Source organism: Protomyctophum bolini (genome assembly GCF_963924005.1).
Source record: "Protomyctophum bolini genome assembly, chromosome: 19".
Taxonomy (NCBI): domain Eukaryota; kingdom Metazoa; phylum Chordata; class Actinopteri; order Myctophiformes; family Myctophidae; genus Protomyctophum; species Protomyctophum bolini.
The window spans coordinates 21,314,630-21,341,442 of record NC_137880.1 but is presented as its reverse complement, the minus strand read 5'-3'; the positions used below and the strand labels follow the sequence as shown (position 1 = coordinate 21,341,442).

Below are 26,813 nucleotides of genomic sequence, written 5' to 3'. Positions count from 1 at the left end.
TGATGATACTAGATCATCATAGCGATTTTGATCATTGCAATGAATAACCTTGGCCAGAGTAGTTCACATGAACGATGCCGTAGTGGCTGGGGTATTTGAGGGGCAATATATATTTTATATGCTCCGATTACAAATAAAAGAGAATTAATGTGTTGAGAGCCAGTGAATCTCGATCGGTCTTTGCCTCCGCCACTTCGCACTTCCTCATTTGCGACTGTCACTACAGGACTCGTGTCAGTCAGCGATTATGCTACAGTTACCCTTAAAAAAAATCATGTCCACTCAATGTCATTGTAACTAGATAGATAGAAATTCATATTTTTTTAATGTCATATTTAGACATACGAGCGCAAATCCATAATGTCCCTCCCAGCAGCAACAACAACCCCATTGCCTGAAGTGACCTGGCTCGGCCAATAGAATGATGGGGGGAGGGGGGCTGGAGCTAGATTTGAATTCTATTTGGAAACATCACTGACTTCTTTGTACAAACACTGGAAACTTGTCTATATCTCCTTCAATGGCTTCTTATAGAACATAAAACAGTACATTAATAGAAAAAAAGAAAGTATATCATAATTGAAACATTGCAAACAAAATAAAATACACAAAAGCATATGACTCTGGGTACAGAGGTTACAATATTAATCAATATAATCTGGATGATAATAGCCCTACCAAATATGAGCACAAAACGTGAGCTCATAGTGATGCACAATTGTGTGTGTGTGTGTGTGTGTGTGTGTGTGTGTGTGTGTGTGTGTGTGTGTGTGTGTGTATGTGAGTGTGCGTTACCTGTGGGGTCCTGCTTGGTGATGAAGGACTCTGTGCTGACAGGCAGCGGCTGGGGGCGCGGAATCCGACAGGCGATACAAATCAGACAGCTCTGCAGGTCTGCACACACACACACACACACACACACACACGCTGTCAGTCTGTGTGTGCGTGTCTGCGCGTGTGTTTGCTTTCTAAAATAGCGATCAGGCTATGTGTATCTCTGAAAGTTACACTTATGATGCAATGCATTGTGAAATTGTAGATAGGCTATTTTTGGTGTGTGACACGATTGTATGATTAGGTCAATTATAAATCAGGCTTTACACCAAGGTCCTGAAGCATTCACACCAGGTAGGCGATATTCAATATCTATATCATGATGTGAGACAGATATCGTTAGCCTGGGTTTCAGCCTGCGTTTCGTGGATTTAATTTGTCTGCCTCTATGCCTCTACCCGTTTGATAACCGTCCACATTATTAATAAATAATAATTATTACTACTATTGCCCTGTGATTGTTGTCAAGCCATAAATATCTTCTGAAATCACCAATAGCGCATCCACCAAAATTGATGGAGTTATTTTGTCAAAAGTATATTGATTTTAACAATATCAGCCAGCTCCAACCTCAGGTCACACAGGATGTGATTGTTCACTCTGTGTTCACTCTGGTTATGGGCACTTAAAGGATTTATTCAGCCGCTACTTATTTAATGATTACATTGGTTTCCGTCAATATCTCCAAATTAACCATTTAAACCCTCTAGACTTCGTACACTGGACCCGAGTTGGCTTTGTACTTGGACCGCTTTTTTCCGTCTGTACCAAATCTCTTCACCAAAAATAGCTGGGTTTATAGATGTGTTATTTTGTGTAATGTATGTGTTGTTCCCCCCAGAATATGGATGCAGGGGTTTAAGTGCTAAGGCACCTTTAAGGTCCATTATCCATAAATGGTTTTGTCTCAGTCACCCGCTTGAGGTTGTGAACACATGTTACAACTAGAACATCATCGGTCAAAAAAACAAATCATGCCTTTTCCAGAACCTTCTTCAATATTCCAGCCCACTCCTGACCTTACATATTTGAATTAAAATATTCCAAACCCTATTACTAACATTTTTCATCGTATCAGAGAAGTTTGAAGTAATTAGACTTGGTCAGGCAGCACAGAAATTAGACACTTTGATATGATTGGCTGAATATCACGTGCCTAAGATGAATGAGAGGAATATGAGAAAGTGGCATGTGTATGTGTATGCGTATAGTCTATATTAATAGCAGCGTGTGCACTGTGCACGTACCATCTCCTTCCTCCTGCAGGGCACGCGGCTGGGAGATGGTGAAACACTGCATGATCTCGTATTGCTGCCGCGCCTCCTGGTTCTCCGAATCCATCTCATCTGGCGGCCTCTTCAGCATGCGGCAGTTGAAGGTGTGGCTGTTCCTCCGACCTGGTTCCTGTGGCCATGGTACGCCATTTACTGCGCGCGCACGCATGCACGCACACACACACACACACACACACACACACACAGACACACAAATTAGTTTACACAGTTGAATTAGTTTTATTTTATTTTATTGTTTATCACACTAAATATATTTAATGTATTCGCTCATTGGTAACCATAGTCATAATGATGAGGTTATTGTATGAACAAAATTAATATGTGTCCTGTGACATACAGTAAGTGCAAACCTATACTGGGAAAACATAGATAACTCACTTGAAAGTGATGTGTATGTTGTGACAATTAGCATTTTACATTTTAGTTGCATAGCAAAACTATGTCTGCATTTGTATATTATCCATTGTTGTCCCTTATAGTAAAGATAATAAAGATGAAAACATTTCAGTGTGACAACCTTCATCAGGTTATACTTGGCCGTTTTGTCCATGTGGATCACATCCAAGACAATATACTGTAAATGTAAACATTCAAATATCCTCGAACTTCATGTGTAAAAAATATAAATATATATAAAAAGAGCTAAAGCATGCATGATCATCATTAATAATAAGTTGGAGGCTGGAAAGGACTGTCTCCCAGGACCTGTCCTCAGATAAAGGGTTAGGCCATCATTTCATGAGCTGTTCAGTACAGTACAGAAAGTATGTCAATCAATCCTGAAGCCCAAACCCACCAAATCACGCTATAACATATCGTCAATGTCGGGGGGAAACCTCCATTTTTGAACTCTGTGTGTTGGTTAAAAGAAATTGAACCAATGAAAAGTATAAAAAATCGCTTCTGACATCACAAAACCTCTGAACTCCATTGGATTTTTTTTTAATATAAGGTTTTCTTAATTTCCTGAAAAATCCGTCCGACAGCAGATATATGTCGTTTGAAGCCTCTAGGAATTGAATTCCAGTGCAGAAAATCTGGACATTTTCATGAGATCAAGTGAAGAGGGGCATGCGTTAACAGTTAATGAAGTTTGCATGGCTTTAGTGACTAATCTATAGTTATAAGGTCAGTGATTTTACAGCTCTGTGCAGCATTAACCCAGGGGGGATTACAGGGTTTGGGAAAACTAATTGGACAGCTCAGACACTGCTCAGCCATATTGTTTTGCTCTTCCTTCTCGTATCTTCTGTCCTCGTATGACCTTTTCTGACCCCGTAATTCCTCGCTACTTTCCTCACAGCAACAAATGAACACACACCGTTTCTCAACGTGCGGTCTGAGGACTGCCAGGGGACCAAATGGACTTTAACAGACTGTTTCTCAACTTGAAAGTCTGTAACTTTCAAGAGTGTACAAATGGAACCAAAAGCTGAATTAACACATGGTAAAGCCTCCTGGTCAACCTGTGGCATGGTGCTGTATCAATAGACTTACAATACACATACTGGTATACTATTCATACTAAATCTGGCACTATCAAGATATATTTTTAGTCACATCATTCAATAAAACATATCCATCACAAAGGGGGAATCCGATATTTTGCCCAGATACCGGAGAACTCGCCAGTTTACAGAGTTGCCATGGTTGCGAACACAGTGAGCACTTACTATGAGACCTAGCAGATCATGTCTGTGTGTCTGTGTGTCTGTCTGTCTGTCCCGCTTTTGTGCCCATATATGGAGCATTGCATTGAATTGAGAGATAGAGGATAGTTGTTTAGAGTTTAAACTAAATTAAGTGGAAATGTTAAGTTTAAACACCAAAGTACAGAAACAATGAAATTCATTAGTAAACAATATCCTGAATTGGTAGGCTTACTATCATTAGTATTCACATACTGAACTTTTTATCATTGAATAGCTGACCATTTAATTGCACAAAATAATTTGATCACTTTGGAGATTAACTACAACATCTGTGGGTTTGACATAATACACTGCTGAAGACAGCATGTTAGCATAACGATGAAGACATTGATGAAGAATTTTCGGTGCAGCGAGTTGGTAAACTGGCGAGTTCTCCGGATACCTTTTGCCCAAACCCTACACAGTAGAAATCCAAAGTTTTTATTCAACACCGAATAGTTAAATGGAAGCAAATGGATTTGGCCTGAATGCTGTGCTGAATGCTCCTAGTGTTGGATGACATTCATTCATATCTGGCACACCACGAGGAAACATCTTAGGGCTGCAAACAGGCCATTATGTTATAAGCGACTATTCTATCGATTAAGTTTTCAATTAATCGAATAATTGAGAAGCACTTTTTTTGGTGATACACATGTGTTTGCTTTCTAAAATAGCGATCAGGCTATGTGTATCTCTGAAAGTTACACTTATGATGCAATGCATTGTGAAATTGTAGATCGGCTATTTTTGGTGTGTGACACGATTGTACGATTAGGTAAATTATAAATCAGGCTTTACACCAAGGTCCTGAAGCATTCACACCAGGTAGGCGATATTCAATATCTATATCATGATGTGAGACAGATATCGTTAGCCTGGGTTTCAGCCTGCGTTTCGTGGATTTGATTTGTCACTCGCTGCTCAGTCTGGAAAGGGACCTATTTCCAAAGTAGGCAGTCCATGAAAAAGCGTGGCTTCTGTGGTGCACGACCGAGTAGCGAGTGACAATACAAATCTACGAACACAGCGGATCAGGCTGGAACCCAGGCTAAGATATCGTAACATGCTAATGTTGCTTAAACAGCATGTTAGCATAACGATGAAGACATTGATGAAGAATTTTCGGTGCAGCGAGTTGGTAAACCGGCGAGTTATCCGGATACCTTTTGCCCAAACCCTACACAGTAGAAATCCAAAGTTTTTATTCAACACCGAATAGTGTTTAAATGGAAGCAAATGGATTTGGTTCCATTTTGTTCACTCTTTGGAGTTAGATTAACATGCAGTGTTTTTATTGTGTGCTCATAAATCATCCTGACACCATAGCCCTGTGTGCTGAATGCTCCTAGTGTTGGATGACATTCATTCATATCTGGCACACCACGAGGAAACATCTTAGGGCTGCAAACAGGCCATTATGTTATAAGCGACTATTCTATCGATTAAGTTTTCAATTAATCGAATAATTGAGAAGCACTTTTTTTGGTGATACTTAATTGATAATGAATCAATGTACCAACGTGGATTAAAAAAAAATATATATATATATATATATAATCAACTACAGGTACATGGATTAAATCGTGGTATGATTATACCAACAGTAATATACTATTTTAAATGATTATACCAACAGTAATATAGTATTTTAAATGATTATACCAACAGTAATAAACTATTTTAAAGTTGGTCGTACATCAGTGGCACACAAAAATAGCAAAGATGGCAGATCGAAAAGCTGATTTGCTGGCTTTGTGAGCATGTGACATTTTTGCTATGAAAGAATTGGGAGATAAAAACTAGAAATTGTCACATCCAAAAACTAAAACTAAATTCAATTTGTTATCGACATTGTTTTTATAAATTAGCTTGATTACCCATTCTGGGCGGGAACCCCTTTTGGTGTTTTAAACATTGTTATAATTTAGCTATTGAAAAATAGCAGATCTACAAGCTCATAGCGCGCCACCGACAGGGTTAACTGTTGCCCCCATAGAAACATGTCAACTCACCCAAGCTCTTGGGCAGCAGGTTGCGTACGAACTCGTTGTGGTCGCCCACGTGCAGGATGCTGTACACACTGGAGGTCATGAGCTCCTCCTGGCCGTAGCCCAGGTAGCCCGTCACGTTCTCAGACACAAACACGATGCGACCCTCTCGGTTGACCACAAAGAAGAAGCCGTCCAGTGCCTGAGGGAAGGAATGGAAGTACTGTAAAAATCTGGTTCAATGTCATTGGCCCCGACTGTGATGAAATGAGTTACGGACGCTAATAATGTATGTCATCGCTGTGGGGTGGAAACCTTGTATGTCCAAACCATTTTTAAAATTGTGAAAATAGGCCAATCAACAAGTTTGACATAATTACACATACTATGGATATCAACATGCACTGATGTCAAACACAACAGCAACCGTGTCAAATACGCACAGAGTAAATGGAAATGATGTCAGAACAACAAGGTGTCCCGACAGCAACGATACATACTGTACATGTAAACCACTAGAGAAAGAGCATGAGAGCAGAGTTGAGTCAAGTGGGGGAGAATACCACTCCATACTCACAAGGCTGTTCTTATACTCCACTCTGCCGCTCAAAGAGATGCCTTGCTGCTCAATTCAAAAGAACTCACCGCTCAACTAGATTTCTTCATTTAAAGATGTTGTTGTAAACATGCAGTGGAAGCCTTTGCCATTTAGATGCCAATTTCATAACCCAATTGCAGTACAGTAAGCTCTTTTGACACAAACATCTACCCAATAATCAGTGTACTGTATATACCCTTAGAGACTACCCCAATGCACACTTAAGCACCATGGACAGCGACGCTGTCGCAAAACTCATGCCATCCACTGGGGGCTAACCTTTGACATCATTTAAACAAGTAATTAACAATCAGGCTTTGCTGATTACAGAGAATGACAGAAATCTGTTCAGAATGACTAGGTACTGTATGTGCTGGATCTTATGATATATTGTTGTAACCTTATTACTTATCATGTATCAATCACAGGGATTGACACAAAGTTTAAGATTACAATGTTATAATGGAGTGGGAGTGAAGGCTGGTGCTCAGACCTTTTGAAAACCCGCTCCACACTCCAATAAACATCTGCTCACTCCACTCTCTATGCGCGTTTTGCTCACATAACTGATATACACACATTTTCTTTTTAAATGGAAGAATGCGAAAAATTGGTTAACCGTCGAACCACTGAGACAAGTTTATTCACTGTAGTTATAAAAATGTCATACCATCACAGTCCTAGCTGTTAAATAACAGTCTTGTGTAGCACCAGCCACACTGCACGAACATGACCAAAGATTTCAGACACCGACACCTTCAACAGTGGGATTTAGATGATATATATCTAATATCATGATATGGATATAACATTGATCACCCGATCCGATCGGGACAACCCTAGTTATGGCTAATGTAAAGTGTGTTCTGTCACCTCTAGCAGCATGGGCCCCAGGGCCTCCTTCTCCACCAGGCCCTGGCTACTGGAGGAGATGTCGCTCTTCTGTACCTCGTCGTCAGGGGACAGCAGCGCCGCTTTCTCTGTGGGCAGAAGTAACACATCATTTATCAAATAACAAAAAAACAAATTCATCAAGGTACTGCGAGTGTGAATGTGTCACAGCTACAGTACTAGGCCAATGACATAATAGGCCTGCTTATAACTTTATAGCCATTATAAAATAGGCATGATTATAACTGGATGATGAGGAATCTTACAATATAAGGCTTTGAACAGGGGACGTCGAACTTGGTCACAGCGATGAAATGATATGCCGGTGAGATGGAACTGTAAGTGTGTTTACAAGACATATATTCAGTCTATGGACTTTAATGTTTGTTTAATGACGTTGTTTTAACTGCCCTAAGGTAAGACTTCATGTGGCAGATAAAAATACAGTGGGTGCCCCTCACTTCACACAAGTGTGATTTTATTCAAATGTTTTTGTCCTAACTGCCCAAAATAGGCACACCAGGTTGAAAATAGCATGGACAACGATGTGGAAATAATAATGAAAATATGACATTACTTCATCCAGCTGTCCTTAGCTCAAACAATTGTGATCAGGTGATTATGTAATAATTGTGACAGACCTACTGATGTGTAGGTCTAATAATCCTGGTGCTCTAGGTTTGAATGCTGCTTGTGACCTACGGGTATGTCACACATACACCCCCCCACCATTGTCTACACACTGCATTATGCCTTCACACAGAAGGGCCTCAAAAGGCTCCGTGTTAGGACAAGTTTGCAAAGTTTTGCTCAGGTACAGTAGGTTTTATACGGGAACTGGGTAGTGGGTATTCTGTTAAATGTCAATCAAATTTAGAATAACCGTGAACATTAATAATAGCCGGACTTATTTCAGCTACTAACGGCTTATTTACATAGTTCGCTGATGTTGACCACTTGTTATTCACCCCTTTTGTCCTTATCTCCCTCTGTGGCCTCATACACAGCTGCTCTTGTGAGAGAGGATGGGGCATGGTGGTGGAAAATGTCCTCCGTCGGCAGGTGACCTCAGTGTGCACTACTATTTGAGTGTCATGTGTAGCAAGTTAGAAGTTGAAAATGTATGACCCTTATGCAGAGAATCCATGCAGTTACACAAGTATTGGCTTGTTCCCAGCCTTTGATGTATTGAACGTCAAAAGAACAGAGGGGTCTGATCTTTCAGTGACACAAACGCTGCACATCAACACAAGACAACTGCTACACAACATGCTTACTGTAAATTAACGTTGAGACTGCCATTTCTAGTTCTGTGGTTCCTATGGCAACACAGAGTGAAAACGACGACTGTGGAGAATCTTCCATATTTGTACATTTTGTCCCAGATTTGGGATGTGAGACATATTTGCCTCTTTAGCCGTCACTTTTGTTTCTTGTGAAACAAATTAGCCATGGAAGGGATTGGTGAAAACTTCAGGTTATGATTTTGCATGCTGCAATCAAATACAATGCAATCAGTTTCAACATTGCAGCAACACAATTTAGGCATTTAGCAGACACGGTGTAGACAAACAGAATATTGCATTGTATTTCTTCTTGTGTCTACACTCCACAGGGGTGTGATGGCAGCCTAGCTTACTGAAGTGAGACATGGACGACAAGAGGAGATGGGAGATGCAGGTGAGAGGACATAAGGTTTAAAGAGAGAAAGAAAATAATTGGAGGAGGAAGCGAATATTGTGTGTCGTGTGTTCCCATTTCTGTGTAGTGACAGAGGAGGAAAAACATTGAGATGGGGGGAGAGAGAGAGAGAGAGAGAATTGGTGAAAGAAAGAGAGGGTGAGAGGCCCCCTTACACAAGGTCAGGGGGGCCTGGCTGCTTGGCTATTGGCTGCACTGTCACACACCCTGCTTCACTCCAGAAGCTGACAGAGAGAGAGAGAGAGAGAGAGAGAGAGAGAGAGAGAGAGAGAGAGAGAGAGAGAGAGAGAGAGAGAGAGAGAGAGAGAGAGAGAGAGGAAGAGGAAGAGGAAGAGAGAGAGGAAGAGGAAGAGGAAGAGAGGAGGGGGTGGAATGAAGGAAGGACAGAGACTAAGAGAAAAACAGAGCGGGAATGAGAAAAAGAGGGGGATGTCTTTGGTTAGCAAAATGATTAGTGCCAGGGTCAGAGGGCACAAGACACACAGTGATAAGAGAGAGTAATTCATGACATTAGCTTCAGAGCAGAACAGGGAACAGCTCTGTCTTTTTAATGTAAAAAAACAAAGAAGCTTTTTTCTATTGAGCTGTTTGAGCCTGGTAGGATTTATTTTACACTGGGAGTGTAAAAATGGACCTCCTGGGTCCGATGTCCTCCACCACTGCTTAGGGCGGTGTTTTGCCATATCTGTCAACGCATCCATTTGGCTTTGTCTTCTGACGCTGTTGTCATCCTACAGAGAAATTCCTGCATCCTTGTAGCTCATACTAACTCTTGTTGCTTTTATGACATTGTCTAGAGTCAGAGTGAAGGCTGGCAGCAACATTTGTGGGCTGTCCTTTATATCCCAGAGGCACCCACACCTACTCTCGGCGCTCAGGGCATTTCAAATGGTAATAGTGATGGTGATGGTTGGGTAGCGGGGATACTAAACTTACTTCTGGGTAGCCCCATAATGGAACTGCTATGTAGGTCCGAGATGAGGTCCCACCCACCCGTATACCGGCAGTGGTTATGACCAGAGAATATTTTCCCACGATACACAATTCTTACCCTTTTCTACAAATCGTATCCAAAAAGTAAAGGTTGGGGAACCCATTCTCAGATGTTTTATTTTTTAGCGGCCAAGACAATCTAAGTGACGATTTAATCAAGCGTTTTGTGTAGTTTAGGGCAATTTTTTGCCAGCCAAGTTTATGGACTAATGTTTGTTTAGGGCAGTAAAGGACAACCTAAGACATCATCTTGCTGATATAGCCCTCGCTGCACCCCTCACTTCACACGAGTGTGATCTTTTTTCCCCTCATTTTAGTAAATCCATGTATGCGAATGTATGTAGTTTTGATTTCCTTCAAAATATTGTAGTCCAGAGAAAACCCTTGGTTCAAAAGGCCAAGGCTTAAGTAGAAAAGATTACATAAAGCCTCACAACAACTCACATCATCACATGTAGCACCTTCGGCCACACATTCCTCTATTGAGCCCCATACACCCATATAAAGAAAATCAGGGCTGGCTCAAGGGCATGCTGGCTTAGAAATGGCCAATCTTTAACCTGCTAGCTACAATTCTGGCCACTAGGTGTGTGTTTAAAGTTAAACAGGTGAGAGGGTTGCCTACTTTAGGGCTGCTTACTTTCAACCAAAACTTTAGATTTTGAAAATAACCCACATAAAAGCTGTAGTAAAGAGATCAACGGGATCATAAATAACGCTTCCTCCTCTTCCCCACAGAACACACACAGCCATGCTGTCACCTACATCATGAATTCCCAAACTATTCAGCCCCCGACCACAAAATAATGCTGCCATTGACTCGCGACCCCAATCTAACCCGGGAGAAAGTTTTATGCACGTAAGCGTGCAATTTGGTGTGCCTTTGTCCTCACATGTAATGTATACTAGGGCTATGTTGGGGTTTTGTAACAATTATGGTTAAAATGTACTTTTTTTTATGTGTTTTCGAAATCACTCATTCTGTTCATCTGTTGAATGAGATAATAAAAATAAAAAATACATTTGTAAAAAAATATATATATATATGACCTGCACCACAGTTATTGTGTCCTTTTAGCTCATCTACAGTAACAACTAACCACTAACCACAAAAAAACGTTCGCTCTGAAAGAATATATACCTATTCAAAGATGTGCCGCATTTTTACGATTTTTCAAAAATAGCAGACCTACAAGCTTGTAGATCTGCTATTTTTCAATAGCTAAAGTAGAACAGAATGCTTGAAACACCAAAAGGGGTTCCCGCCAAAAATGGGTTAAGGCATGGATGATCTTCAAAAGACAGAGGTAGAAGTAATGCTGAGATAAGAATGGAGCGTTTGTAGCTGCTGGAGGTCGACACACGACAGCCCAATGTTTACACGGAGAAAACATGCTCAACTGTGACTTGACTCACACAACAGAGGATGGAGGACCAACATTACTCACTCTCCAGGCGCCACCATAGGGATAGAGACTGAACCGGAGCTATTCATTTCAGTGGACGTTGCTCAGTGGCGTTTTGAAGCACCCAGAAGAACCGTCTACTTCCGCATTTTTTCAATTTGGACACAAATTTGGGAAGAGCATAAAATGCGGAAGTGCAAACGGGCGCTCAATGTTAAAGCCCAGCTGCACGGCTGTTTCCCAGCTGTTTCCTCGTCATAAATCCACCGGTCCGCCTGCAGTCCCATCTCTTACCACTAGGACCGAGTGCTTCAACGTTGGAGAGCCTCACTGGGGGCTTGGGCGCCATGCGCCATACTCCGGCGACTCCATTCATATGATTCATGCATCCAAGGTAAGGCGCTGGGTTTGGGTGTCAGAGGTGCGGCCAATCAGATCCACCTTACTAGCAGACAGAGACTGAGGTGCTAACTGCATACTATGGGTACTAGTTAACATGAGTTGTCAGAATAGGAAATGTCCATTACTTTGGCTGATCTCCACACAGCATCATAAATTATACTTCCATTCACATCCAATATATAAAATTGAATTACATATTTAAAAAATATATATACAACATAAGTGAATGGAGGTACTTCCTTGGCCTAGTACTGGCAGTAGGCACAAATCATTTGGCGTACAGTGGTTTACGAGACTAGCCCCAGACAAAAAGAACAGACGGACAGACCCATTTGTAGACATCTTGCCTCTCAGAGTCCTGCACTGTAAAAACATCAGCCTGATGGGCACCGATGGCCTAGCGTTAAAGGCACAACGTATAGGCTGCTCTAATGCAGCCTGACAGCGTGTGGCAGGTTCAATTCCCCAGCCTGAAGACCTTTGCTGCGTGTCACTCCCTGTCTTTCTCTCTCTACTACTATCCAAAATAAAGGCAGAAAAGCCCCAAAACAAATCTTAAAAAACAGGAAATAAAAAAAACAGCCTGATTTATACTTAGTTGTGCAATAGTGTCACGCACCTAAAATAGCAAATCTACAAGCTCACAACATGAGCATCAGGCTGGTGTTTTTTTACGACATGGCTCGTTTTCAGTGTATGCACAGTACCTAAGTGCTGTGTTTATCAGGCAGTAGTGTTTAATAAAAGAACATACTGTACACACAGTGTCCGATCATGTTTCTTACACATGATTTTCTTAATTTAACGCCGAGTTAGATGGGACAAGCTGTGAAATAACAAGTTGCAAGACATACAATAATAGCTTTAGTGAGCAAGTGGAATAACTAAGGCTGAATACCTGCAGCATCCATCTCTTTACACCATTTGTATGTGCGCGGTATGTGGGTGTGCACACTGCACATCAAAGACACAAAGGGCCCTATTTTCACCAGTGCAATAACCCGTTCCCCTAAACTTCTTTGACTTCCCACCCCTGGGGACCCCCACATGGTATTGGTAACTCTGTCATTTCTCTACTGTTTCGGACGCGGGGCGGCTCGCCGGAACCGGGCCGGCACCCTGGGTGCGTTCCTGTGGGTCTGGAACCTGGGTCCCCCACGGGAACCCCCACACACTTCACACAGGTGTGATTTTATTTATTTTATTTCTTATTTTGAAAATCATTTTTGAATATTTCAAATAGCCGATCCTCACAACGTGCGGCTAGTTGACCAATTTTAAAATGTTTAAAAAAAAAAGATAAGGAAATGTAGGGGTAAGGCACTGACGAAAATGGGACCAGAAGTGTCTACTGGTAAGTAAGTGTTGCTAGGTGTAAACACCTCTGTGATATTCAAATCACAGACAAAATAAAAAGAGTAAGCCACCTAAGGAGGTGTGTGTGTTTGTGTGTGTGTGTGTGTGTGTGTGTGTGTGTGTGTGTGTGTGTGTGTGTGTGTGTGTGTGTGTGCGCGCGTGTTCACGTGCGTGCGTGTGTGTGTGTGTGTGTGTGTGTGTGGGTGTGTGTGTGTGTGTGTACTTATGTCTGATGAATGGGAGATTGTGTGGACTAACACTAATTGTACACCAAAACATACTTGACATTTCAGTGTCGCTGATAAATTGTTATCAGCGACAATGACATTAGAATGAAACAATGAACAATTTCAGCTCCTGTCGTCAATGCCGCGTGTTCAATATGAGGTGATCACAGATTCCATCGGAGGTGTCATAATGTTAACATTTACCTCATCTCCTGATCAAATGTTTGCCATCATATGCTGTTGTTTGCAAAGCCTAACAGCAATCTGAAAGAATCCTGCTAAAGACACACAACGTGTGATGATGCCATATGACTCCCAAGCAGGGCCAGAATCATGTTGTGTGAGCAGCACTAGGACCATCAAAAATTCTTGCTAAATGCGTGTTTCTCGATTTCATTTTATGAGATTTGGTCCTGTAACGCATGGATGGTGGCAAGAGTCACGGTCAACATAAGGAAAATGTGAAAATAACACAATGTTGTCATAGTGGGTAAACAAACTGTTGTAATCGTGTGTGTGTGTGTGTGTGTGTGTGTGTGTGTGTGTGTGTGTGTGTGTGTGTGTTTCTTACCCTGCTCACGGCGTTTGATCTGTTGGATCTGGTCCACCGTGCTCTTGAGTATGTGGCACTTGTCTGGCTTGACGTTGAGGCTGGCGATGTCACCCATGTTGGCTGAAAGCAGGTCGGCCAGCTCCTCGATGTAGCGGCATTCCAGCTCCCGCCTCCGCTTCTCCACGCTATGCAATGCAACACACAAGAGAGGCATCAGTAAACAGTGTCATTAAATGTTGAGGACAAGATGAGGGCATGGAGGAATGAAAGGTGGCAATGACGGAAGAGAAGATGTGGACTGGACAGTGGAGTGTCTCAATAATTAATGCTATAAAAGAGGATCATGCAGAGAGAGAAAGAGATGTGTGTGTGTGTGTGTGTGTGTGTGTGTGTGTGTGTGTGTGTATATATATATATATATATATATACTGTATGTGTGGAAGGAACTACCAGCTAATGTATTAATACATTCTAAAAGGTCTTACTTCAGCTGACTTGTAGTACTCTTTTTCAGTAGCTTCTTGACACATGCTTGCCCTCATCTCAAATTCCAGAAACCTCTGTTATTATTAAATGAAAGTACAAAGTGGAGCAGTGTACTGTATTAAACTTTTTTGTTCTTGGTTATAGATGTATAACTTTTAGTCTTTCTATTTTACAGTACTTCTGCTTACAGTATAACATACTGCGGGTTCTTGAACCACCCACATTTTCCGTAGAAGAATTACTGTAGGTTTATCTTATCTTCATATATTCTGAAATATGTGACGCTGTTGGAAAATCCTGTGGTCTCTGATATTTGGGCAGCAGAGGTAAACAGTAGCATAACCACATAAACCTTCTCTTCCCAGTAAAACAGACATGAGTTACAACTGTACTTGGACACCCTGGTGTGTCCCAAATTAGGGACACCAGGGTGAAAGTGGTTAAAACCTTGGGTGGACCTTCTCAGTGGACTGTGGAAGGAATGTTAGCATGTTTTCTCTCTGGTGGTCCAAAGTTTGGATAAAACTAGGGATGCACCGAAAGGGAAATTCTTGGCCGAAACCGAATATAGGAAAGAGTTGGCCGAAAACCGAATATGATTAATATTCTATATCTTTTTTCCTACCAATGCTGTCATGGACGCACCTTAAATCTACCCGATTATGGCAAAATACATGATTATGGCAAAACCTAACTTAAATAATAATCACTATTATGGGTCCATAAAACATTTATTCAGCGCTTTTGAATGCATTAATTGCATACAATATTCAGTGATATATTTCCGGCCTTTTAGGGCCGAAACCGAATAGGCCGAAAATGCATTTTTAGCCATTTTCGGCAGAATATTTTCTGCGGCCGGATATTCGGTGCATCACTAGATAAAACATCTATGGTTAGTGTGAGTACCATGAAATACATAGACCAAATTACATCATGATGGGTTCAAATTCACCTCATGGTCTGTGTTGCATGTTTTCTCTCTCCTGTCTGTCTCGTACTGTAATAATAAAGTTTTTATTGCGACCGTGGGTCGCAGTTACTATGAAAAAGTTCATTTCCCGTCAGTTAGTTAGTTAGTCACCCCAGGCATGACCATATATGGTATGGTATATATGCTATTAGTATATGCTAATTACCCAAAATATGCAAGTTAGCATCCGTCAGTTTCTAAATGCTGGGGACTTTATAAAATAGGTAGCAGCACACACAACACGCCGATTATTGTATCAATCTTGCTCGTTATTTGAGAGAGAGAGATTCTCTCCTGTGTGTGTGTGTGTGTGTGTGTGTGTGTGTGTGTGTGTGTGTGTGTGTGTGTGTGCTTGTGCGTGCTGGCGTTTGTTTTCAAATGTGGCTTGTTGGCAAACCAAGTGAGGAGATGGGAGATATAAAGACATATATGTAACAACTAGGGCAAATAGGGCATTCCCTGTGATAATTATATGACATGTCATATAGAATAAATTGCAGAAGAGAATATCTCTCTAGCATATCACTGCTACGCTGATGACACTCAACTGTTTCTATCCTGGAAGAACGCATCACCGGCGCCGCATGCCTGGTTGACAACTCACAGCGGATGTCTTCTCACCACCTCAAGCTGAACCCAGACAAGACGGAGCTTCTCTTCTTCCCAGCTACGTCCTACCCCATGCAGGAGATAACTAGCCAATTGATCGAAAATGCCGCAGCTCGCCTGGTCTTCAACCAGCCAAAATTCTCACGTCTCCCCCTTTCTCCGCTCCCTCCATTAGCTCCCGGTCGCCTCCCACACAGAATACAAAAATCTGATGCTAGCCTTAAAAGCAACCAAAGGAATGGCACCCCCATATCTTGCAAGTCTGATTGGACCCTACAAACCCTCCCGTGCACTCGGATCAGCCGACGCAGGGAGGCTGGAAGTACCTTCACTAAAATCTCTGGGACAACGCTCCACACGTCCCAAACTCTTCTCCCTTCTGGCTCCAAAACTATGGAATGCACTTCTTCCCATAACAATCAGAACTGCAGACTCACTCCCAATCTTCTGCCGTAGTCTGAAAACCCACCTCTTCAGACTCCATTTTAGTCCATAGCACTTGCTGTAGCACTTGCCTTAGCCTCAACAACCTACAGGTGTATGAATAGGCTCAACTTATGTAGACATACAGTAGCACTTTAATGACTTTATAGTGTATACGCATAGTCTCATTATATAGACATTCTACTGTTAGGTTCTTAGCTTACGTATGATTCATGAGGACTATTTTTATGTATTTGATGTATTACCATGTTTTTCTTTGCTCTTGCTTACTGTAAATTGCTGTTCAAAGGGTGAAAGACCATGTCTAGCTATGTGAAAGACAACTGCGAAAACGGATTAAATCGACCCCGGTCCGAATACTTTTTATACAGACATAATATTTGGTGGCAGTGTGCAAACGTGATTGACATTACGTGAGGTTGATTATTTTTTCCCATGCTGACATCTGCTCCGATATTCTTATTAATGGGTAAAATGGCACGGTAAGGCCTAACTAATCGATTAATAAAATGTCTCCAGATGGCCATCCCTTACAGAAATCATGTTGAATCTGGGGCTTCAACCCATTTTGGACAGAGGCCGCTAAGCTTTTTTTAATATATATTTTTTGATGCTGCTATTTAAAAAAAAAAAATGGAATACCGTACATACTCGTACTGTACAGAACCCCAAAAGGGGTTCCTGTCCAGAAGGGTTAGAACACCAAGAGGGTCCTTCCCAGAATGGGTTAAAACCAAAACCTCTACGTATGTAATGAACTAGGACTAGGCTTTTTCAGCTTTTTCACACACACACACACACACACACACACACACACACACACACACACACCCTTGCCTTTCACCTTGCCTTTGAATCGTGTCATAAGGCTGAGTACCTGAGGCTAACCGGGAGATCCATCTAATTACCCCATTTGTATGTGCGAGGTATATGGGTGTGCACTGTGCACATATCGGGAGACACAGAATGTCTGGTATAAAATGCAAGTTATAAATGTGGCAAATACCACTGTAAAATCTTACTTCATACCAGCAACTGAGAGAAAATGAGATGCCTGTACGCATAACGCATCACACCCAGAGGTTGTGCACCCAGAGGTGCTGGTCATCTTAAGTTAACATAACACAGATTATACCATGGACCACACATCCCATCCCTAGTGCATTACTGCTAGCTTTATACACCCATGCCTGAGGAAGGTCATGTGTGACCGAAATGTTGCCAATACACACATTTTCATGTATTGGCAACTAGCGAAACCATAATTGCAGCAACTTAATTTAACATACTGTAAAGTGGTATTTAACCTATGCCTTAATACAGGGGTTCCCAAACTTTTTTGGACCAGGTACCCCTTTTGGGGTAGATCGTTTTCCAGGTACCCCCTCATCCTCGCAACACGGATAACAAATAAATGTATACGTCTAAATGTGTACGTCTAAATGTAGACGCTAAATGTGTATGTGTACGTCTAAATGTAGACGTCTAAATGTAGACGTCTAAATGTGTACGTCTTCTCTTATGGGGGTCCCTGGCATATCTTTTCAAATGGGGGTCCACGGGCTAAGTAGTGTCAATTTGGGGGTCCTTGACATGAAAAAGTTTGGGAACCACTGCTTTAAACACTTTAGCACTTTATGAACACGAACAAAATAGATGGGTCCCCCCTGGAACTCCCTCAGGTACCCCTGGGGGTCCCCGGACCCCACTTTGGGAACCACTGCCTTAATAAGCTTCATGGTATTGAGGGTAATTTCCTCTAATTGAAATATGTGCTTTAGAGAGGGATGTGAGTGGAGCACAAAAATAGTGGGCAGTGTGCAGTACATTTTTTATTGTTGAGCTTTATACACCCAGAAATGTGTTTATGATGATTTGGTCCAAAGATTTGTGTATATATCTTCAAAATGGGAGACTACACTGAGTGTTAATTTACCTCTGAAAGTGTACATGGTTTTTGTTCCATTTGCACAGCGTACAAGTTAAATTACCACCAGTGATTTGATTTGACTGTGTAGAGGTCTAGATAAGGTTGTTTAGTGTATGTGTTCTTGTGTGTAGGCTATGAGAGTGGGGAGGGAGTGCCATCCTTCCGACTCTGATAACCTCTACAGGAAGATGGTGGAGCGACAGAGCTACGTGTCAACGCATGGGTTAGACCAGGGAAGCACGGGAGTGAGTCGAGTGGGTGAGAGGAAACGTGAGAAATTGAGCGATGATAATATTTGCCTGTTTGATAATATTTGCCTGTTTGCCACACTCCTGCGGTGTGCAAGAACAAGCCCATGAGTACATGCCGTTATTATGGTGTGAGTCGAACAGCGGGAGTCACTGAGTGCATGTGTGACTTACGGCCTGATGTATGTTTAGCACTATGTGTATATATCCCTGTCCGTGTGTGTGGGAGACAACAACAAGGAAAAGTAGGTCAGCGCATTGCCTAGCTTGAACACGCAGGCGCGCTGAACATGAGAGAGAGAAATAGAGTGTGCTTGCGCAGGTCAGTGGCTGCGTGAGGTTGCTGTAGAAACTGCTAGCTGGGCTGTGCTTGTGGGCCAGATTCAACTAGGCCTCAAAGTGTACCCCCACTGTACGCGCGCGCGCACGCACGCGCACGCACACGCACACGCACACGCACACACACACACACACACACACACACACACACACACACACACACACACACACACACACACACACACACACACACACACACACACACACACACACAAAAATAAAATCTTCAGAAGGCTACTCGATGCCTTCCAACCTTGAGAGATGGATATCTGTATATCCGTTTCATGTTGCCAACTTAGCCACAGTGGTAATACAACAACACTGTTGCACAACCAAACATTGGTATTGTCTGTCAATCAGTCACTTAGCACCTGACCTTAGGTGCTGTGGCGGTGAGAAGTGAGCAGTTGCTTGTTTCACTGAGTGGGCTGTGCATTTACTGTATAGTGCTGCCTACACTACAGTATATAATGACACAATTTGTTTCACTGTTTCAACACATGAACCCTATTGTCCCTCTTCTGGGAATGTCATCATAGGTGCACATCGGGGGAACTGAAAAACATTTTCTGTGAAGACATATGTTGTAGTGGCCAAAAAGGTAGGGACTAAGTATAGAATCATGGGTGACCCTGGTCATCAAAGTATATAGGGTTTAAGTGGTTAAAATACATCCTACTTCAATACTTCCTACTTCAGGGATTCATCCCTTTCAAGTGGTCAACTAAAGACGATGCATATTTATTGTGAGTGGGGTGTAGTGTTTGTAATTTGAGCCAGGCAGAGGACAAACAACTGAGTGGGAGGTACCTCCCAGTGACCACCTGACCACAGAAAACTAACAGGTCAGGAGGTGAGGCATGTTTGGACCATATGCAGCAGGTAGGAAACTAATATAAACGATTTGCCGGCTTATTGGAAAATTCTATTATGTAGCCATAGAGTGGATTATGATACGAGCACTAATGATCTTTATCCTCACATACTGCAGCCGCTGTATGCATACATAATCCAAGTTCTTATGACTTTGACAATGAAAGAAGCAATACATTGTTCTACAAAATGGGAAATTCTTGATCATCAATTAAGGCTGTCACGATTCTCGATACATATCGAAATCGAATCGAAATTGACGTTCGATACAGTGTATCGAAATCACGAGCTGACTCACGATATTTCATTACATGTCAGTTTTTTCACCCCGGAACGTTTCTTACGGGACGTGTTTCAGCCAGTCGGACCGGATACAACCAAGCAGCCTTTAGCTCATTGCGTGCAGTCATCAACGAGCAGACAACAACATAGTAAAATTCACTCAATGAAGAAGCCGTTTATAATCGCTTTTGTCCCGTGGATGAGACATTTAGATTTAAAAACGGATGAAAAGCGTAGATAAAAGCATATAGTTGTGTACACTGTACACAACTATATGCTTTTATCTACGCTTTTCTACACTGTACAGCACAGCGGAGTGACAGGTTCCATATGGGGCTGCCTGGAGTCTGGACTGATGCTGGTTTACACACTACGGCTGCTTCAGTGTGTCTCGCGACGAGCATAATATCACGGCAGCGCGAACAAAGCTGTGTTCGGTGCAAGACATGCTGACGCAGCCGGCGTGGAGGCTAGTAACGCCAGTCCAGCCCCATGGAAGCTCTCCCTAAGAGGCTGTTACATTATAGCGCAGTGAGCTCCTTTACAACTCTATGGCAGTGGTTCCCAAAGTCGGGTCCGGGGACCCCCAGGGGTACTTGAGGGAGTTCCAGGGGGTACCCAGCTAAATGACAGTTAGGAACCAAATGGACCCTTATGGGTCTGTAACTCAGAGTGTACAAATGGAACAAAATGGACCCTCGAGTTAAGTTAGCATTGATTTTACAATATAAACTGGGGGTCCCAGAGATCAAAATGCCATTAAATGGGAGTCCGTAGACTAATGCATGTCAAACTGGGGGTCCTTGAAATTAAACGGGTTGAGAATCACTGCTAGAGCCGTACAAATCTGCTCTTATTGGGATCCCTGGCATATATTTTCAAATGGGGGTCCACAGGCTAATTAGTGTCAATTTGGGGGTCCTTGACGTGAAAAAGTTTGGGAACCACTGGGGACTGGGAGTGAGAGGTTCCACCATGTGGGGCTAATGTTAGTCCCGAGTCCCGACTCCAAGTAGGAGTTACAAAATGTTGGTATTGGTAAATCTGTTATGGATGTTATGTCCTCTGAAGCAAAATAGATGTTTTCTAATGTTCCACTGTTTAGGAATTGCTGCCTCAACTGCACTCTCCAAAACTCCCCAGCTAGATCATCCCACTGTTTTTATTGATTTAATTCCTTCTTCTTAGTGTCGTCGTCGTCCCCCCCCCTAATAAAGTAATAAAGTCACAGCCCAATTATTTACTTACTTTTATTTTATTTCGTTTCTTAGAGTAGAGCTTAACAATAATGTCATCTCATCCTCTTAAAGAAACATCTGAAAATGATTGGTATAAAAACAAAAGTTTATAATGCTGGGTATTCTCATTCTCATGTCACATAAAAGTAACATTGCAGAGAAACAAGTGTTTTTCTTTACAAATCAAAACATTAGCCTAAATTAATAATCATATATCGCTCTGTTCTGAAAATACGATGTTTTAAAAAATATCGATTGTATCGTATGGAATATCGTATCGTGTCGAATAGTGACCTTATAATCGAAAGTTGAATCGAATTGTGGATTAGGCGAATCGTGACAGCCCTATTATCAATCAATGCAGCATCAAACAAAGGTTACTGAGTGTGGATGTTTGATGTGTTTATAGCCACTGGCTTTATCTGCTGCCAACTTGAAACACTGGAGGCTGCTCCAAATTGAGAAAACACATAGCAGCCCACGCTGCACCACCACCACGCCACTAGCATGCTGCTGAACTCTGCCTTCCCCGGTCATCATCGCTCCACCCTACACCCTCCCGGCCTCCACAATGGTGGACTGACCGCTCCAGCCAGAGAAGTGTCTCTCTATTTTCTGTTGTAGCCCTGTAGCGTTGCTTGGAACATTATCTCAGCCATCAGACTCCTCCAACTGTTTCTACATTTGTGCTTGTTGTGAACCTCATGGATAATGAATTTACTGGCCCTTGTTTTTTTATTTTTTCTTACTGAACTACCACTTGATGTAAGTCTTAATCCTGACCTATGAGTGTAGACTACCGAGAGGGGCGACAAGCAGCTAAAAATGAGCCAAGAATTCTTGGTTCATTTCTTGCCAAGTTTAGCTATTTCAGTTTTTCACAATAAAAGCTCCTGGATGTTGCGCAATGGGGTGAGTGTTGGCAGCATGGTACATTGAGAAGAGATCCTTGCCCAATCAGAAGACCTGGGTTCAAGTCCACCGTCTGTCCAGTTGACGTTTAGTGGCGCTCAAAACTCCACATGGAGGGAAGGCAGCAAGAAGAGAAATGCCAACCCCCAAGGCCTCATATAATATCACGAATAAAAATAAACAACTTCAATTTTGGCTCTCCCTTCCTGTTAAATGTCCAAATGTGACAAAAGTGGTGAGTAGGGCTATAGCCATAGACATATAAACGTAGACGCCCTTTCCGGCTCTGGAGTGGATGTGCTCAAGGGAGGGCAAAACTTTCCCGAGGTTCCTTGCAAAGCACCGCGGAAGCATGAGCGTGCGTCACAGAGCGCATGTTCGGGTCTGTAAGTCCCAGGAAAGATGCGCTGTGATTGGCCAGTAATCAATTGAGTGGCAGCGTGACGTAACGTGCCTTCCACACTTCCGGCGTACTTCCTCTCCCAGTGTAAATTATTCCGCCCCTCCTTCAACACACATCGCTCCAACGAACTGCAGCAGCCAATGAGGCATCTATATTTTTTATATCTATGGCTATTATAGCCATAATCGCAAGATTGCCATACACCCAAACAGTGTCAGGGCTCGAAAATTTTGGTCGCAAATGCGCCTGAATTTTAATCTGTGCGATCTAAAAATATAACTGGGAGCACCAGTGCCACTGCAAATAATTGCTGTAGTGCGACCAAAACGATCGCGACCAAAGCTGTCGCAAGCCGGTTCCGTCCCGCGAGATGATTTAATCCAATTTAGAGCATATTAAAAAGAAGTAAGTTCCTCCTAGTCCATTCCTGTCCAGAGTTATGATTTTTTAAAGAAATATCTCCTTGGCTTGTTGTGCTCTGTCGTTGTCAGTCCGTGGACATTAAGTTGGTGATTAACATCAGACCTAAGGTCCTCAGCTGTGAGAAACAAAAGGGCTCAATTGAATGGAATGTGTGGAGGAAACACACACCCCTTTTTCCTAGACATGCAAATTAATGATGTTATGAAAATAACTTATTTATATATATATATATATATATATATATATATATATATATATATATATATATAAATAAATACTTAAATAAAAAAGCAGGCCTGCATAAAACGAAGGGTTTTGTAGCCATTTACAAATCCAGAAATTATAGCAGACACAGTATTTAGAATTTAATTATATTTTCAAATGGTTTATTAATAATAATGAATTGCATTTTTATAGCGCTTTTCCAAGTGCTCAAAGCGCTTTACAATTCATTCCTTCATTCATACATTGGGAGGTGAAGCGGCGAACAGTCGACGCCAGCGTCCTCACTTCCCACATTCAGAGCTCACACCGACCAACTAATTGGAGGCAATGTAGGGTTCAGTGTCTTGCCCAAGGACACATGTGGACAGGAGGAGCCGGGATTCGAACCGCCGACCCAGGGATCATTGGACGACCTGCTCTACCTCCTGAGCCACAGCCGCCCACAAATTATTGGCGCTTCTTAAACAAAAACAGCATCTCATACCAACTGGCTTGTAGGCCAGTGGTTCCCAAAGTGGGGTCCAGGGACCCCTAGGGGTCCTTGAGGGAGTTACAGAGGGTCCACAGCTAAATGATAGTTAGGAACCAAATGGACCCTTATGGGTCTGAAACTCTGAGAGTGTACATTCTATGGTTAATACCAATTTCCCTGTATAACTTTGATTTTGCAATATACAGTGGCGTCCCAGAGATAGAAATGGGGAACGGTAGCCTAATTCAGGTCAAACTGGGGTCCAGTGAAAATGGCTGAAAATCATTGCTAGAGCCGTAACAATCTTCTCTTATGGTGGTCCCTGGCATATATTTTCAAATGTGGGTCCGTGGGCTAATGACATGAAAAAGTTTGGGAACCACTGTTGTAGGCCAGTGGTTCCCAAACTTTTTCATGTCAAGGACATGCATTAGTCCTGCACGGACCCCCATTTAATGGCATTTCTATCTCTGGGACCCCCAATTTATATTGTAAAATCAATGCTAATTTAACTCTGAGAGCGTAGAAACTCAGAGAGTTTACAAATGGAACCAAAAGGACCATAACGGATCCATTTGGTTCCATTTGTACACTCTCTGAGTTACTGACCCATAAGGGTCCATTTGGTTCCAAATGATCATTTAGCTGGGTCCCCCTGGAACACCTCCAAGTACCCCTGGGGGTCCCCGGACCTCACTTTGGGAACCACTGTTGTAGGCTACAAGTGTAATACCAATAATGAATGTAAAAAATCGATTACATATTGGTGCTCGTTAAATTTTGGTGGGTGCTCCTAATTTTTTCTGGTACTTTCATTCTGAGACTGAAAGTACAAATTTCGAGCCCTGGGTGTGCTGAGGAACACCTTGGGATGTGTGGACCTTGGGACACCATGTAAAGTTTAATTATTATTTTTTGTATTTACTATATCAGTTGATTTTCCCAATACAGAGGCAAATTCTATACCTTCAAAAATATTTTGATCACTTTAAACACCCAATCGCCCATATTTGGGGAGAGTATTTTTTGCACTTCTTCCGTCCGTGTGTCTGTCATTCTGTCCGAGTGTCCGTCTGTGGACAGCTAATCTCTGGCTTGATCGCAGCCAAACTCTGCACACACACTCCCTGGATTCGGGAGCTGAACCTCTGACCCAAAGTTTTCACATGGGCCTGTTATAGCGCCACCAGGAGGCGGGTCATTCCGATTTTTCATACTCCATCCTGATTGGCTATAATTGGCAAAAGGCCGCAAATCATGAACACATTGTGTGATTTCCGTCAGTACCCAAAATAATTACTTGAGAAGGAAAGAATGTTTTTTTCCTCTTTTTCATTTTATTCGCGCCTGCACTAGCCTGCAGCGCCACTGATTGCCAGCTGTCTGCCTGCGGAGCGTTGTGTGATGGCCATTGACCATGCATTGGGCGCTTCAAGTTATAGATTTTGAAAACTGCCAATAATTTCAAAGTAATAATCTGCATGTCCACAGTAAATTGGATTTTTTTAAAACTGTGAATTGAGTTTCTCTGTGAAAGTATGAAGGAATAGGGAGGGTCCAAAGTTTCTAAGTGAAAGCATGTAAGACTAGTTAGGTGCCAAAGTTTTCTATTGACGATATTATGCTGGTGGCTCTGCTAAAGCAGCACCCCACAATTATGGGGCCCTATTACAGGTCATCTCGACTCCACCAAGTCACTTCTCTGCTCTCTACTCTCTTTTTGGTAATGTTTTGAAACTGTATTTATTCCCTATACCTCTTTATGATAGGTTTGTTACTCCTTCATTATGCATTATAGTCTGGTGTTGTCTTGTTTTTAGTCTGTCTTAGCTATTAAAAAAATCACACCCGTGTGAACTGAGTGGTTCACACTCACCTCTCTCTCTCTCTCATTAGCAGGCAACAGTGCAGCACTATCCCTCTCTCTGTTTCTGGCACAACAGTGCCCCTACTGGTACTCATAGTCATATGCTGGTGCTCATTAACCAACACATAGGCGGACACATAGGTACATAGGTGAACACAGACATTGCCGTTCCTTGGAGTGGTTGCACCACTCAAAAACCCAATAAAACATAATATCTCCTTCGTCTTGGGGCAGGTTGGTATCTGTGTGTATCTGTGTCCTTTACCTTTGTCCTGACGTGTCGCATGGAGAGGCCTTTCTCTTCCGGGAATCCGGTGTGGCAGGGTCCAGGGGACCTTCCCCTACAGCGCTCATCTTCAACACACCTGAAGCAGGAAAGAGTCACATTCAGCACAGTTATTAATTATTATTATTTTATTTTATTATTTTCAATTGGGGCTATTATTTGTTTGCATTGAACGTGTGTGGTGCAACTCAAATGATGTGAAGGTGTGACCAAAGTGATGGGAAGGAACAGCCCTGGGCTGGTGAGGGTTTCTGCAGCCAAGCGATTGTGGCAGACAGACAAAGAAAAAAAGAAAAGAAAGAATAGAAAAGAAGAAATTATGTCTCTGTCCAGTCACAGTGGGTTTTAACAGCGGAAGTGCATGTCAACTACTGGCGATAGCAGGCGAACATGCCATGTTCGAAAAGTGGGCGGAGGAACATCGCCCGAAATATCATTTATCTTTTGGGCGACATCGTCTGGCGATAGCGGACGATTAGGCGATAGCCAATAAAATTCATGTGTTGCTCGCCGTTGTTCTCCCGCTGTTAAAACCTTAGAAAATATATATTAATAGAGACGGCACCGGATTTCTCCTCCCATCCACTTGCATTACGTTGCTCTAAAGCACATGAGGCGATTTCACTCCTCCTTCCGGGTAGGAACAGAGTGCATTCTGGGATGGATTGGACCCAAATCCGTTGACTATCATTGCACGCGTTCACGTGCATTCACGTATGAAACAGCGTTCACGTGTCATCATGAACGTGCGCAATGATAGTCAACGGACCAGCAGGTTCATGTGTTTGGGTCCAAACTGCAATACCAAATTCGGCCACTATGTCCATTTCGCCGCAGGGTTTCCTCCAGGTGCCGTCTCTATTCA

General features: G+C 42.4%; 1 protein-coding gene across 1 annotated transcript in view; it reads right to left on the bottom strand.

The window, feature by feature from the left end:
• ncoa1 (nuclear receptor coactivator 1) overlaps positions 1–26,813 on the bottom strand; it is an 88,454-nt gene that overhangs the window by 23,041 nt on the left and 38,600 nt on the right. Inside the window, exons 3-8 of the mRNA XM_080791220.1 lie at positions 25,928–26,027; positions 13,957–14,123; positions 7,283–7,389; positions 5,836–6,013; positions 2,082–2,261; positions 796–894 (exon numbers count right to left, since the gene is read on the bottom strand). Coding sequence (XP_080647346.1) covers positions 796–894; positions 2,082–2,261; positions 5,836–6,013; positions 7,283–7,389; positions 13,957–14,123; positions 25,928–26,016 — 820 coding nt within the window. The 5' untranslated portion in view covers positions 26,017–26,027. The remainder of the gene's footprint in view (positions 1–795; positions 895–2,081; positions 2,262–5,835; positions 6,014–7,282; positions 7,390–13,956; positions 14,124–25,927; positions 26,028–26,813) is intronic.